General features: G+C 43.8%; 1 protein-coding gene across 4 annotated transcripts in view; it reads right to left on the reverse strand.

The window, feature by feature from the left end:
• CADM1 (cell adhesion molecule 1) overlaps positions 1 to 16353 on the reverse strand; it is a 318915-nt gene that overhangs the window by 33514 nt on the left and 269048 nt on the right. For all 4 annotated transcript variants that reach the window (XM_057316975.1, XM_026505712.4, XM_044386632.3 and 1 more), the window contains exons 6-8: positions 8521 to 8620; positions 5274 to 5446; positions 588 to 671 (exon numbers count right to left, since the gene is read on the reverse strand). In XM_057316975.1, the coding sequence (XP_057172958.1) occupies positions 588 to 671; positions 5274 to 5446; positions 8521 to 8620 (357 nt within the window). The remainder of the gene's footprint in view (positions 1 to 587; positions 672 to 5273; positions 5447 to 8520; positions 8621 to 16353) is intronic.

Raw genomic sequence — 16353 nt, forward strand, 5'->3', positions numbered from 1 at the left:
TATTCAACTGAGGGGAGCGGGGCAGTACGTGAGTGCCCAGCATGGAGCAGACAGTGACTCTCTCTGATCTCTTGACCCCGGCAACACACACAGGTAGTAACACTGTCAGCAGGTACTCTCCAGGGCAGGAAGAATGGCGATGCATTTACAAACATGGCCCACATGGGCCTGTTAAAGGGTATTTTCCTTCCTATGAATTAAGATGGAATTAAGACAACGAGAAGATCCAAAGCCACAATACTTACCATTTCATCAACCGTGGCTAAGCCTAAGCTACCGGCATGTTCTCTAATAGCCAGGCGGCCATTTTCCCTAGCATTCTGCTTTGAACAGTGATGCTTAAAAAGAATTCTCTTAAGCATAAGCTGCAACATATCTGATCTTCTGTTAAGTGCCTGGATGTTAAAAGATTTTCTGAGGTTCTTAAGATTCAACTTAAGAACAAAGTATCTAATGGCTTTGAAGTTCCAAAATAACGGAACAATTAAATTCCAAGGATTTCAAGGGAACTTTTTGGCTTCTTTGCATACATACCAGAAAGACAATATACATTCAGGACATTTTCAGTGGTAATGAAGGTACCATACCTGTGATGATGGTAAGGATGGTGGTGGTGGTGGTGGTGGTGGTGGTGGTGGTTGTTGTGGGAGGAGGGAGAGTTGTGGGGGGATCTGGATAAAAAAAAAAAGGAAAATCAAACCCACAATGCTGAACACAACAATGATCAGTAATGACAAAACAAAGGCATGAGGACATTGAGATGTTTGTTTGATGACGTCCCCCTCTGAAACCAAAGCTTCCCCGTCCGCCCACCGAAGATCTGTGTCTTGTAATCGTAACCCAAAACCTTAGTTGGAAAAGCTAAGAAAAGAAGAAAAGAGATTTGTATTAATGAAGCGAAGTAGGGATGAGGAGATGTGAAGGAGAGAAGGGAGGGAAAAATCAAAATAGGACACCCCCACCCCAATCTGATTTCAAAGGTGAGGGTAAACCAGCTCTACGCCCGAGAGTCATTTCATTTTATGCTTTTGCAGATAGGAGAAAGGAGGAGGAGAGGACGCTGCTCCAGCGAAAGGGCTCCTATCGGCCAAGGATGATGTGCTCTTGCTCCCCTGCTCTCCATGACAGGTAACTTCATTATTCCCCATCAATACATCCCAGCGGGAAGTAAAACTACTTCTATGCTCGTAATAAATACAAAGAAGAGAGAATGTCACCACTAAATATCAAGTTCCAGGCATATGAGATTTTACTGAGATTTTATTTTTTTTAAAGTCAATAAATTTTACAACTTATAAATATTAATACGTTAGTTGCCTTTGCTCGCGTTAAAAGCTTGACCTAAGTGGATGGCGGTGATAAGACCAAAAGCCCGCCTTCCATCTTGTAAACAAGAGGATGAAATATAAACGGGGCTTGACCCTCCAAGCCAGGAATCCCAGAGGGAACCCTCTGTCAGATGTTTGATATACTGTATATTCTTCTATCATCTCAGAAATTATTTGGGGGACAAGGGAAGGGCAAATATGAAAGAGAAAAAAGAAAATCCTGAGCCCAAATGATCAAACTGAATGTGTTAAATTGTCAGCAAGACTTTGAACTAAGCAATCATTCTGCTATAACAGAGCATAAGACGATTTGAAGGCTTTTGATTTTAAATTTTATCTAAAGCACGTCAACTTTTTCTCCCTGACACATCTGGTGTCCTTTTATCTCCAAGTGAGCTCTCAGATTGTCTAATTAATACATCAAAACTTTAATTATATACTGCACCTTTATTGGCTTTGGTACAACTTCCTGAAAGTTTATGAAAACACTATTTTGGCTCCTGGTTGTAAGGTCTGCTTGAAATGATTCCTACTATCGATCAATAATCTGAGGTTTTAATTTTCTTAGCCAGCTTCTCTCTCACACACACAGTATATGAATGTGTTGGGGAAGAATCAGCAGCAAGTTGTTCTGTCTTACAGGAGACTGTGCTCGTTGAAGTTGTGGACACGAGCGGTTTAAAGCAGCCTCACACAGTTCAAAAAGGAATTCATCAAAAAACAAAACAAAAAAACCCAAAAAGCAAACAACCCCCCCCAAAACCACACACACACACAAATCTCATTGAACGCCAAGAAGCAGAAATGATTAAATAAGTAATTTCAAACCACCTTTTTAGACGAACAGGCAGTGTGTTTGCTGGCTACTTTCTCATGGAGGCCCCAGGTGAGGAAGCATTCTGGGACCGGGCGGATCACGTGCTGGCACCCACACCTTGCCGCAGGCACCGGGACAGACACAGAGGAACGAAGGGCACTGGTCCCTGAGCCGAGCTCTGAAGGCATCCCGTGCCCTCTGCTACCCAACTCAACTGGACCCAGAGACGTGCCTGCTGCCCAGCATGTGGGCGGCTAATGCGGTTTCTCTGTTCTGGTTCAATTACAATATTTATCACTGGAAAGGAACATCTGTGGCCTGGGAGACTTCCCCTGATACACTCTAATGCTATTTCTGGACCTACCTCTCAAAGTATTGGCACAAAATGTGTGATATTCACAATACAATCAAAGGGGAACTGAAGGTCCATTTTTGAAATATGATTTGAAAATACGATTATGAACAAGGGGTGGACCAGACTAACAAGGGCAGAGACTTCAGAAAAAAGGTCACCGGTCCCTTCCGTTTTGTGAAAATCACACACTTTCAATTATTTTCATCACTACCAGGGTAACTGTTGTCCTTCACATCTGGCTCAAATGACCTGAATGAATTTGATTCTGTTAATAGGTATAACCTCGTTGCTCAGATCATTTCTAGCAAGAAGAGCAACGTGAGGCCACCATTTAAGAAAATACAGAGTTGGAGCTAATGAGCGGTGCTTGACACATAGAGGCTCAAAGAACAAAACCAACTGGGGCTCAGGCACTAACCAGCTACATTCTCCAAGTATAGGAGTTATTTCCAGAGAATTAAACATTTTAAAGGCGCGTTAGCGCTTAGTTCATAAAGAACTTTGAATGTTACTGTAGTAGTACAATAAATCACCTTTGAAAAGAAAATCTACTCGCCATCTTCTCAAATTCCTAGAATATCTTATTACTGGACTAACAACACCTCAGGTTGGCCTTCTAGCCGCCATCCCAGGCAGTGACACTGGCACAGCTTAAGGGAGGCAGGTTAGAATCCTGTGGATCTAACAGATCTCTGGACGAGAGTAAGTGTACCATCCTGCCTTGGAGGGGTGTGTGTGTGCGTGTGTGTGTGTGTGTCTGTCTGTCTGTCGGAACAGGTAGGTGGCTATCAATAATGCACTCTGGCCCAGCAAGTGAAATCCAGAATAGTCACGTGTTGGCGGGAACTGTTCTACTGGGAGAATTAGAGGCACTACAAAGTAAGACACAAATGTCCCTGTAGACTTGGCAGTCAGAAACGTCATGGCTTGGAAACAAGCCTGTGAACTTGGGCAGCTTAGGTGACCTTTCTAAGCTTCATCTGTCATCTGTAACACGGGATGAGGATAATGCGTACGTCCTGGGGTGACTGTGGAGATCTGAGATGGTCATGCATGTGCAACAGTGGGACACAGTGAGCACCCAACAAATGCCAGCCATAAGCTGGTGTCCCAAATTATTCAAAGACATCTGTGTCCATCAAATCCACAAAATGTTTGTCTTGAGAGGTGGCAACAGGAGGGACGATAAATCAGAGTTGTTTTTCCAGATAACTTAGTCTTCTGAATCAAGGAAGAATACAATAGGCTGGTGGGAATTTGCCGCTCCTATTACCCACCGCAAACCTGGGGGGCAGCAAAGGAAGGGGTTCACGTGAGGCTCAAACCCTCATGTACAGAAAGGGATTTACCTTCCTGCCCCTGGCATCAGCGGACCGTGAACAGTCTCAGGCACAGGGTGGCTGTGTAATGTCAACTGAAAAGGGGTCCCAGGGCACCCCCTGGCACCTACACAGGACCACCGTTCCCTTCGCTGGAATCTCCTCAACCACTGGGGAGAATTAATGCTCTTACATGTGTAGAGCACAGACAACAAGGGTAGTGTATGCAGAAAACACATCTCAGAAGTTTACAAATCAGGTGAGTAGATATGATCCTGTAATTCTGCATTATGTTAAAAGGGGGGGGGGAACCCAAACCTCAGGATTAGATCGTAAGGATTATATTTGAATATCCATGTAGATATGGTATAAAGCATGCTTCTATGTCCTCACAAAGAAAGACACTGACTCCTGTTTTCTTCAAAAGGAAAGTGGCCAAGTTCTGAGACATAACACGGTGTCAATATTCCATAGGTATGGTTATGTGTGTGCAGGGGTATATTCATATATACGTGTACTTGGATAATTTACAGTGCTAACAGGAAGCAAGAAATGTGCACACATATCCACACATTTATAAGACACTGAAATTTTCAGGCTTGTGGTTACTCATTCCGTGTCATGTCAGTTCATGACTACGCTTCCTGGTATAAAACCAACCTAGAGACTTCGATTGGACAGAACAGACTCAATCTGTCATCCTAAGGCTAGAGAGGCAGTGCACTCCTCAGCTAAACAGAGAATATTCACCAGACCCAAAACTGACATTAAGATATAAACGGGAAAAAGTCTAGGATGCCTGACACGTAGTAGATGCTCAGTAAATATCTGCTGGTTAGAGAATGCAATTCACGATAATATATGCTTTCATAATCCTGTGAAAAGATATTAAGAAAACAGACAAATTTAAAAATAAATGCATTCGTGTCTAAAGGAGTAGCTAGTGGTGGTTTACGTAGCTGCCAAGGACCCTATATTTTCTCTCCAAGAATTTACCGGCTTGCAACATCTTCAGGAATGTAATAGCTTCATGCTGAAAACAGGATACTTCTGTTCATCAAAGCAGGAGAGAGGCTAGCTGAGGTATCACAGGAAAATACCACTGGGAATAAACTTTCTGAGCTAAACAGCCATTAATTGGTAAGGCTGAATTTTGCAGTCATTATTTCTAACATAATCTCGATTGCTCGTGCCTGAGGACACAGCTTTCCTGCTCAGCATGACCAGGGACTGTGATCTAGTGGGAAATTCCCACAATTAGAGGGAGAGAAGAAAAGTCACTGCCCTCCCAGGTGGAGACACTGGGGTCCACCTCAGGCCAGGCTTCTTGAAGTTCTTGAAGAAAACAAACTGGCTTTCGGTTTTCAACTTGACCAAAAGCTCTGGGAGGGAATCACAAGCAGCAGCTACACGTAAGTGAGTCTAGTAGAAGACCGTTTTAGCTTTCCACGTACCGTAAACATACAGCATATAATCCGAGTGAGCTTTCCCCACTATGTTAGACGCTTCACAGCGGTATGTACCATTATCTGTTTTGTTTAGGTTATTGATGAACAGGTTGGGCCCGGACAGGACGGCGTGCTGAGGCATTTCGTCATCCACTCTAACCCAGGTCACCATCACCGGCCTGCAGAGGAAAGAGGAAAAACAGGCTGCTTCATTGTCTCCCACCAAGACGTCTGCATTTGCTTCCCACCCACCCATTAGAGGAGCTACACGCAGGGTGACATGATGAAAGACATGTTTTAAGTTCACAGAATTATAGCCGTGAAGTCCCCCTAGCCTGTTTGGGATAAACTTTAAAAAAAAAAAACATTGTCAAGTGTTGAAAAACTTTCAACAGACCATAAGCAGGAGTCTCATTATTTCCAATTCGACTTTAACAAATCAGCAAATAAACCAATGTGCCCCATTTTTATGCCCTGCTGAGTGGTTTCACACAAATTCAGACAGGACAGAGCTCACCCACCGTTAATCATCTCATTAATTAGGGGGAAAACAGCAAATTCTCAGCTAGTGATACATGCACTACTCTGATGGTTACTAATACACCAAGGCTCTTGCTCCGAAGCCACTTATGATATTTCAATGATTTCAAGTTTTGCAAAAAGAAACAGACTTTTACATCTGAATGCTGCTTTCTTTTGACCTCTGCTATTGGAAAAACCACCTCTATTCATTCGGGAAAGATGCAATCACTTCTTTTCCCCTTAAACCCTACCCATAACCTGCTTCTCCCGACCCAGTTGACCTTATCTATGTGTTCCTCGGCAAAATGCCGTAATTTGCTGGCTCTCCGAGTCCCACACGCTGTCACCCTCTCCCTCTCTACGGGCACCTGCAGGCCCTGCGGCTCAAGGGCGGCACTCCCAGGCCAGTCACTGAGGGGAGCATCTTCCTCTGCTCAGAAGCACGTTTGTTTTCAGGATTTAAAGTACCACGTTTGCGTCCATCAGGGAAAAGCAAATTTCACGAGATGCTCCAGGGCCAAAACAGCACAGGCACCAAGTATCTTTCAAACTCATTGAATCTAAAACGCGTGTTCTTCAAGGCAGCTCCCTCAACCTCCTGTGACATCGGGGCCACATGGATGACTGTGCCTGAAACTCTCATGTTAAAGGAGGGCCGCAGAGACACGGGCACAGAAGTAACTTCCTGTCGGTCCCCATGGCTACCTCCAGGAGTGGCGACAGGACCAAAGACCCAATGTTTAATGATGAGCGAACACCCAAGTTAGCCCTGTCGAGTAGCATTCCAATTTTCAAATGGGATGTGAAGTTACAATTTTTCTTTAATTACACATGGGTTTGTCATCACAACCCAGTAAATTATTTAAAAATTAGTCCTGCATATGGGCTCCTTGCAGGCAATGGCAAATGGGTCTGCCTGGCAATCAGATCTAATGTCCTGCTGTTTGACAGCTGAAACAATCAGTGGGGGTAAGTGCTGAGAATATTCACAACATTTAATGGCAAGTTAAATTACCATTTTTATTGTATGCAATTTCTTGAGAAAATAAATAGGTAATATGCTAGAAGGGATGGCAGCAGAGTAACGCGTGCTTGCTCACACGACCACACACCCGTTCTGATCAGAGAGGAACAAACAAATACCCTCTCTGGCATAAATGTCCTGAAGGAAACATGTAATTTACTGTCCCCGTGGCACATTCAATTGAACACAGTACCTTCTTCAGGGGGAAAAAACCCACAGAAACAAAATATAGGTTAGCAAAGCCATATACTGTAAATGTGGTTAATATGGCTGAATATAGGTATTACGAGTGGCGAGAGGCCTGGGAGAATTTATTTTTCTCCACTGGATTTTTTTTTTTTTTTTTTTTTAGGCAACTTAAACCAGTAACCAGGGCATAACCCAAACAGCTTACAGGAAGAAAGACCTGCATCTTTTGCCATGTCCGAGGGAGAAAAAGATTGTTCCGCCAAAGCTCGAAGTGTAGCAAACCAAGTAACTTGGAAACACCAGAGGAAAAGCCAGACAGAGCCAAGACCACCTCCTACTTCCTAAAGGTCATCTGTAAAGCTGCACAGGGGGAGGACGGACAGAGGCAGGTTCCAGTCCGCAGAGAGGCAAGCCCGACGCAGGGAGCACTGATGCGGGAGCGCGCAGACGGCAGCCCCACTCCGTCTGGCTGCCCGGTCTCTTGTCAGAGATCACGCTGTAGCTGTAACGGGGACAGTGCTTTCCAGAGATTTCGGGAAAGCTTCCTGAAGATGTTTAGAGCATGAAAACTCCGATACTGAAGCTGGTTAATAAAACTCTGAGGGGAAAAAAAAATCATGCTACAGGGACAGCAGAGGGAGCTCAATGCTGTTTTGTTTGGTTTTGTTGGGGACCACCCAAAGTTTGAGGGCTTATAATCTCGACATTGACTTGTTCCATCTTAGGAGTCCGTGGATTGTTTTTTCCATAAGAAACAGTTAAATATAATCTTCACTCTCCTAGAAAGAGGAGATTCTCTCCTCTCCCCAAACAAAACTGGATGGACATCTAAAGCGGCCCCACTAGGTGGCTTTTTTGTCCTATTAGTGATGATACATGGCAGTTTCCCTAGTTCACTTTCATTCATTCAGCAGGGAAGCAGCTGCCTTGGACTTTTCCATATAATAAGAGCATCAGTAGGGTCTTTCTCTTTTGCAATGGCATGCACACATTCCTTGAGAAAAGCTCTGGGACCATTCCTTACTAACAGAAATACTTCTAGGAGTCACTTTTCTTTGAGGGAAGGAGAAGCAAAATTAAAGGTAGGGCAAATTCATTTTCCAACGGCTGGCCCTAATCACAGCGGCTTAATTTAAGTCTGAAAACCATCTTTCCAGCAGCTCAGACATTAACACAGAAGGTAGCAGATTTATCATTAGATTGTGGGCATACTAAAAATTTATTAGGATTATTTTTTGTGAGAGAAGATAGTACTGACAATCATGTTGATGATAATAAAATAGAATTAGCTGAGATTTCAATCTTAGCTGGCATTTCATTTTCCTCCCAATCCTGACTATTAAGAGCCAACCATAGGTATTTATTCCCCTTTACACTGAATATTCCTTATTTCTTTAAAAATCTTCCATCCTTTACGGCAGGAGACAGGTGACAGGCTGGTGACTTGTGAACGCACATCTCCGTGTTGTGACATTTACTGCTCATGACCCTCTTCCAACCTTGGCCTTCAGAACTTACTGGGGCTTCCCGATGGCTTCACATGTCAACTCGAGCGCATCCCCTTCCCGGGTTAGGCCTTGTAGAGGGTAAGTCATCTGAATATGCACTTGAGGCTTATCTGTGTGACAACAACACAAAGCATAATGTTTAGCAAATGGTATCGGGCAAAAATCAGACTTGCATGCTGCCACAAACCCCATATCACCAGCACTCGCTCTCTCCCCATTCTCATGCCTTCACTAACATCCTCCTAATTAGTTAGTAATCCTGGCATTTGCTCAAATTAAATTGACTAATAACTCCAAGGAGTGAACCGCGAACAGATAAGAGATTCATAAGCCAACTGCGCCACATCAAACATTTCCTGTGAAAGACATTTTGTTACATTGAAGTTTATCTCCAAACTCACTCAAGCTAAAGGAAACTCATTTGCCTTCATGCTGAGGTGAAGCCACAGATATTTGTGGTGCTCAGAATTGATACATTTTATCATATATCATATATTACTATGCGACAATATGTTGTGACAATGCATGTTAATAAGTTTGCCCCTTCCAGGCTCTTGATTTCAAATGGGAAAGGCAAACCTTCTGAATTCCATTCAAATGGCTTTAAGAATAAAGAAATGGGAGGTTCTGGTGGTCCCAACGAAACTCTTTGATGTCTCAATGTATACACAGGAGAAGGAAGGAAGCAGATACTGAGGGCCTGCTACGGTAGGCACTGTCATTGGTAGTAGGATAAGCCCAGTTTGAGGGATCAGAACACTGGTACCCAGAGAATGAAGTAGCCAGTCTAAGGTCATGGAGATAACTTAACGACAGGCAGCCCTGTGAATGTTGGGCTTTCTAGTTCAAAACTACATTTCCCAGTGGCAATCCATAATTAAAACCAAGTATAGCTTCCGAAGGCAGTCAAGTACTTAGCTAAGTGACACAGGTGTTCTTATATCTACTGGCTACTTAAAACCCATGTTGGAGTTTGTGGGGGTTTGGGTCCAAGGGATGAATGACAGGAGGTGTGGGGCTTAGGGAGGGAACCAGAAGGGATTGGGATTAATTTAGAAACACATACAGATACATTTACAAATAAAACCTGAATGGAATGGGGACACTTTTTTTTTCTATGCTGAACTAACAAGCTATTAATCCCTAAATCAGTTTTCTCATTTAATGCTGTGGCTCTGTAAATGTGTATTTTTGGAAACGTACCCAAGAGTAATAAATGCGAGAGGGCAAGACATCACTTGGCTGAAAGGTCAAAACAATTTCCGTAACTTTACTTTCTCAGACAATCACACCACCTCAACAACAGCCCCTTGGCCTTTTACAAGCAGTGCTTAGCTCATTAACATTCATCCTATGGACTGAGAGGGAAATCAGAAATATGGCAGGGCTCAACCGATCTCAACACGTACTCGGCTAAAATAAGCGGCACGAGGGAATCCTCTCTGGGGTTGGCTGCTTTCCAGACACGTTGGTACAGTCTCGCTCCCATCACAGATCTTTCTGTCTCTGAAAACCACACGCATTCAAAACTTTGTAAGAGTGCCTTCTTGTACACCAGTGTGCACTGCACACTGTGAACGGGTAACCCTTTCTGAGAAGCTAAGCCACTTGCCAGAGGGCATAAGTTAACAGGCCTGAAAGCCCCAGCGGACCCTTGCAAAGTAACATGGTTCTATTCTTGGACTTGCTGGCAAAGGGAACGTTCGAGAGCAAAATGGCGTGGAGGTGTCCAGGTACTGGTAACTGGGTTGGGAACCTGGTCACTAAAGAGAGGCAGAAACAGACAGGATAAACATGATGACCTTGAATGAGGACTGGCTTGCTGGTAGAAGAGCTCTTGGACACCCTCCTTGGAGAGCTCCAGGCTACAGCTTACACTAAATACAACCACTGGGTGACATAGGCGAGTTTACTCTACTTGGTGGTGTAACACATAAACACAGAGCTGGCTGCTGAAGTTCATTACAAACACAAGATAGAAATAAATGAATACAGGCACTGTTTTAGGCACTAGAAATATAAAGAGAATTAGAACTCCTCCCCACTTTTGTGAAGTTCTCATTCAACCAGAGGAGAGAGACAGCTAGTATTACGTGATTTCTATACATAACCTCATAAAACTCTCCCAAACCCTGCACGTGTGTTACCTCATCTGATTCTCACTTTACAGAAAAGGCAACTGATTCCTGGAAATACTGAGTGACTTGCACAAGTCACACTACTGGTTGGTGGCAGAGGTGGGATTCAGTGCGAGTCTGTGATGTCCTAGCCAGCACTCTTAAGCATTTGGGGATTGCTTGTTTCATGCCATTGTGCTAGTGGGAGAAGGGTCACGGATGAGGTTCTGTAAAATGACGTCACTGAAGGGGGTCCTAATCCAATAGGACTGGTGTCCTTACGAGAAGAGCAAATTGGACACAGACACACTCAGAGGAATGACCACATAAAGACAAAGGGACAAGACAGCCATCCACAAGCCAAGCGGAGAGGCTAATGGGCTGAGTTCTTGCAACAGCAAGGAGAGCATGTAAGAACACAGCACCAGCAAGGCCTCAGGAAGGTGGAGAAAGAGGGAATTACAGAGACTCTGGGGAGTGGCCAGAGGGCTGGGATAAGCAGATGGGCGGGGTGTTTTGGGGATGTCTGAGGGAAGGAGTCTCAGGAAAGGGGAGGTAAAGCTGAGTCATGGGTGCAGGGTGGTCACTACTGATCAGTATGCTGCTTTAGTGTATGTTTGAAAATGTTCATAATAAAAAGTTAAAAAATAAAAAAGTTAAAGAGAACGGTTAAAAAAATAAATAAATAAGATAAAATAAAAAAAATAAAATAAATTAGTAAGTAAGTAAAGCAAGCAATGGGAGGTTATGTTACTGAGAACACTGACAGCCAAAGACCCGCTCCCTTGTATTTCACATCCAGAAGCAGCAGCACATAACAGGGTTCCTGGTCAGGAAACCTCTGTCATTTTTACCTAGGAAGCCTTCCGGGCGAGGCTAAATTTAAAGCCGAAAATCTGGGCTGAAATGTAACATTTGCTTATAGGTTAATCTCTGATCCACGGAAGGACTACATTTTCCATGCTCTGCTGACTTCCGCCCATTAATTAAGGAGAAGCAGGATGCCTGCTGGCCTATGTGGAAGGTTTTTTTGTTTTTTGTTTTTTGTTTGTTTTTTTCCCCCTTGTGTAATTTACTAGCACACAGAGAGGGTATATTTTTCAGCACCGCGCACTAAGGGTTTTACATGTTCAACTTCCATTAATAAAAAGAGTGTTGAAAATCTAATCCACTCTTGCCTTCAGTACCACAGACTTCTAGTTAAACACTTTCCTATGTTACTAATGGCTGTTTCCCAGATGCCAATTACTCACAGAAATTAGAAGAACAAGCTAAGGATCTGCTGTACCTGGAACTTATATTAAAAAAAAAAAAAAAATCCTACAAAGCCATAGAAAATGCACCTTCAATTTTGATAATGGATTTTCCCAATTTACTCCTCAGGTTCCTGGAGAAACATCTACCATCTCCTTATGGGCACAGCTGCCACAGTTACCTTAATAGCTGGCAGAAAAGGTAAACATTAATCTTGTTTGTATTATACAGAAAAATGTCCTCGTGTGTTGACACAGGCAGCATTTATCCACGTATGATCTGGCTCTGGGGTAGCCGAACCATCTTCACGCTCAGCCTATGACTCACACAGGCAGTCTGTGCGCCAAGATCCATCCCCTTCCTTTGCCCTGAAAGAGGAACTCAGGTATGCTCAACAGGTGGACCAGACACCCTGGGATTCCACTGGCGCCTCTAGAACTCAGGGAGGTTAAATTTTCCCAGGAAGATCCTGACTACAATGTGAGTTTGTCAAAATCCTGCACAATCCAGATGGCTGACTGAATAGCCCAAAGCTCATCATTTATATTTTAATTATATTCATAAATCAAACGTTATAACCCACCAAAGCTTTTCTGAGACAGACCCAGACTCCAAGATTTATTTTTAAGTAATGAGGTAAGGCCCAGTACATTTTCTGGGTGATCATTTTACGCCTCGGTTGGTGTCGTAAGGCACAAGGCTACAAGCCAGATGACACTTTCTACCCAAGTGCAATAACTACCCAGAAATGTATCGCTCAGAATGGCTTAATGTCATTATAAAATGGAACTGCTATATAAAAATAAGAAAAATAGTTAGGTCTGTGCACTTATGGAACATTACAGTTATAGAGATGGCATCACCAACAGCCAATCAATTAGGTCGAGGGATCTGAGGTTTTCATAATACACTGTCATTTTTTAAAAACCCTATAAAAGACATTTAGCAAGACTCTTATAGCAGACAAAATTCGTTCATTAGTCAAAGTCGTGCAGAGGGTTAAATGCCAGGAGGCTTTGGGTCACCCTGCAGGAGCAACCAATTAAAAAAATAATATTAGAAAGACATTCCAATTTGATGAGACTTTCTTTAAATGTACTTTGCTCTCTCTACAAAGGGAAAAAAAATATATATAAAAGGAAACTCTTAAAGAGGTTAGAACGGCTTGCTGGCAGATTACAATTGATTTCATGCCAGTCTGACCTTGCACCAGGTTCTATGATCTTTCCGGAAGATGAAGCTCGAGACTCTATAACCTGTATTCACTTTCCTATGTAAATGAAAAGTCATCGCTTCCTTCTCTCTAGATCACAACACTAACGAAGCAGGTTTTTAAAATTATTTATTAAAAAAAAATAAACAAAAGGGTACTTTGCAGTTTCCTTTTGCCTGGGATGTCATCCTTCCCATGTACCCGACAGGAGTAGAGCTGAGGCACGAGGAGGATGCCTGATATCCCAGTACTAGACTTATTACCCCAGGGTCTCCTGAAACCGCCCCCCCCCCCCGCCAAGAACTTCTAAAATCAGGGAATGTGGGCATCCAATGTCCTCTGATGCACTAACTGCAACCAGGCCCAAGGGCTTGGGTGCAAATTTGCTCCTGCAACTGCATTAGGGACACCGGCTCTTCATGGCCGTTATTTAGATTTCTTCCAATTTCCGAATATCCGTTACAGCAGGACTGGAAGCCTGTGGAGCAAATACTAATGGTCTCAGGGCCTCTACCAGAGAGAACTCAAGGGCAGCAAGTGCCCAGACGTATCGGAATGGCTGGGAGAAGTATGGGTCAGCGCCTGCGCATTCAGGTGGGGAAGCATCAACTCAAGAGTCTTTGTCAATCACGGAGGATTACCGCAGTTTGGAGGAGCACGACAATGCAAAGATTAACCTAAGATCTGGTGAGTATTAGGGGTTTTTTGGAGCTCGAGGCAAGAATCGGCTCCTACGATACGGCTGCCTGGATTGGCGAGAGAGGCCAGCTTTGCACTGAAGGAAGATAGTGTCCGCTAGCAGGAGGTGATTGGGTCTGGTTTGAGAACAGTCACACCGAGCCTTCACAGGAGTTTCACATCTTGCAAAAGGTTTGCTTTCTAATGTCATAAAACATTCATGAATAATTCTCACTGCCATTTATTTTGTTTGTTTGCCAGGTGAAGGACCTCCTGCTGTTACATCTGCTGTATGAATCTGAGCACTGCAATGAGGAGGACGGCGCTGTTAGGAGTGGGAGGAGTCAAACATGGTGGGAGATGTGGGACCAACAAGCATGTGCCACATCACTCCAGCGGAATGCAGTTCCTGCCTGTTGCAACTTCCAAATAGTTCTGCGGATACTGAAATTACTGTTTACCCAACAGAATCAAAATTTTATTCTGTGATGTTGCGGCAAAAAGTTGTTTCCAGTGCTTTTGAAACGGGTGGCACATTCATATAGCACTCCTCCCTATCTTTGAGAAATCTTTAAAATTTGAGAGTGAATGCTGGACAGGAAAAGCCTTACAGCATGATTTTCTTCATAGGAAAATCAGCTCTGTAAAAAGAAAAGTTTTGGGTCTTTTGTATCCGGTTCCCAGCACAGGGCCGGTGCCCGGCAAATGCAGTAGGCACTCAATACTTGTTTACCGAGCGAATGAATGCATGAGAAACTGGAGAGATACCAGGGCATGGACCCCTACTCCAAGCTCTGCTACTGACACACACACACACACAAAGTCAGACCATGAATATGTCTTAACCTTGTTTTAAGATAAACTGGGCACATTAACATTCTTGAGAGTTTATCTGAGCATGCATTGATTCAAGCAGGGCAACACCACACTGAAAATGCTCCAGCCACAGGAGCTAGGGGAAAGGTTTTTAGGAGAAGACAGGGAAGCACAGCAAGGGCCATTATGTGATTGGCTGTGGATGAAGCAGTTGCCTTATTTGGGGAAAGCCTAGTTGGCTGTTCCTGATTGGTGGTGGCTTCAGTTTCATTTTCTTGGGAGCCTGGGGATTTGGGCTGAGGTTTTCGTTTGCTCCCGTAGGCTACCCAAGGCATGAGTTACCTCAGTCTCAGGGCCTCCCTGTTGAATCACTTCAATAGCCCTTAGCACAAAATATAATGGTATTATTCTTCTGGAAGGTCAATCCAGCTCCCCAAATTTAAGGTTCAGCCCAGGTGTTCTGATTTACATGCTTCCCTTTCACTACACATTTATTTAGCATTTCTGGTGTATCTCCAAGGTGGGATCTTAGGGGAAATCATAAAGGATGTTGTCTGACCACTCGTTTTCGATTTTCAGATTTTAACTTCACAACCATTTAACCTTCCACAGAATTGAAATGTGACCTTGAGTTAAAAACCATTAGAAGACTAGTTTCACAGTGGAAATGCTCAATGTCCACAGCCACAGAGACACAGCTTCCGCAAATACAATAAGTCAGACAGCGAGAGGTGGACAGAACATCCTTAGTCAGAGGCCTCCGTCTACCGAGGGTGCCCTCAGAAGGCAGAGGTGGTGGCTTTCTCTTCTTCGACCGGTCACGTCATTCCAGTCCTGCTCACAACAGACTTGGCCCGACACTTACTCTTTGCTTTTTGAATACGGGTTCCTCTATCTCCTGTCCCCTTGGGTGCTACAGAACACTCCAGAACAAGCCCCCGAGTTAATGATATCGGGACTGTGGGCCCGCCCCTGCTCTGTGATCACACAACAAATGACAGCTTCGACATTCGTTGGAATCAAGGGGTCTCCGTGAGGAATAACAAATACCGAAATAACTTCGCCGAAACTCAATTCATTGCTTTAAAAAAATAAAAGGAAGGGAGAGTGGGAGGAAGAACAGATTCTGTTCAAAGACGAGACAGGAGATCAGAAAGAAACAGGCCAAATCGGGGAACCCCAGCTATTGTGCTTTGAGGAATACAATCTGGGAACAGAGATGACGGGGGGAGGATGGATACAGGACCCGCTCTGGGAAACCATGTGTTATCTTCCACTCCACGCAGGGACAGACATTCCTATTTCCAGGTTTTTATCCCTCCTTCACTGCAGGGCACTGTCGATACCAGAGAAACATTTATTTTGGCACAGAGAGAGAACAGGTTTTGATCATCCCATCAATGCCCAATTTTCCCCCAAATGAGGGAATGAAAGGAGAAATCCAGTCTTCTCCGGACCCTGGATGAACAGGAAAATGGATTTACAAAATATCTGCCCATACGGAGTCAATAAAACTCATTTTGCAAATGATGCCTACGAAAACAATTAACCATCAGATGATAATCGGAGGAGGGAAGGTATTCAAACATCCATTTCTAGAGTCTTTGTTTTCATTCTCCCTTTCAAAACTCATCTCAATTTCTCTTTCTCTCTCTTTTTAAACAAATATGCACACGCCCAAAACCCTCACAAGATGAGGATTTTTGCAAACCATTTCAAAGAGCAAGGCTGTGATGGGGGAAAGCCAAAGACACACGGCAGCCAT

This window comes from Ursus arctos, unplaced genomic scaffold (genome assembly GCF_023065955.2).
Source record: "Ursus arctos isolate Adak ecotype North America unplaced genomic scaffold, UrsArc2.0 scaffold_22, whole genome shotgun sequence".
Taxonomy (NCBI): Eukaryota; Metazoa; Chordata; class Mammalia; order Carnivora; family Ursidae; genus Ursus; species Ursus arctos.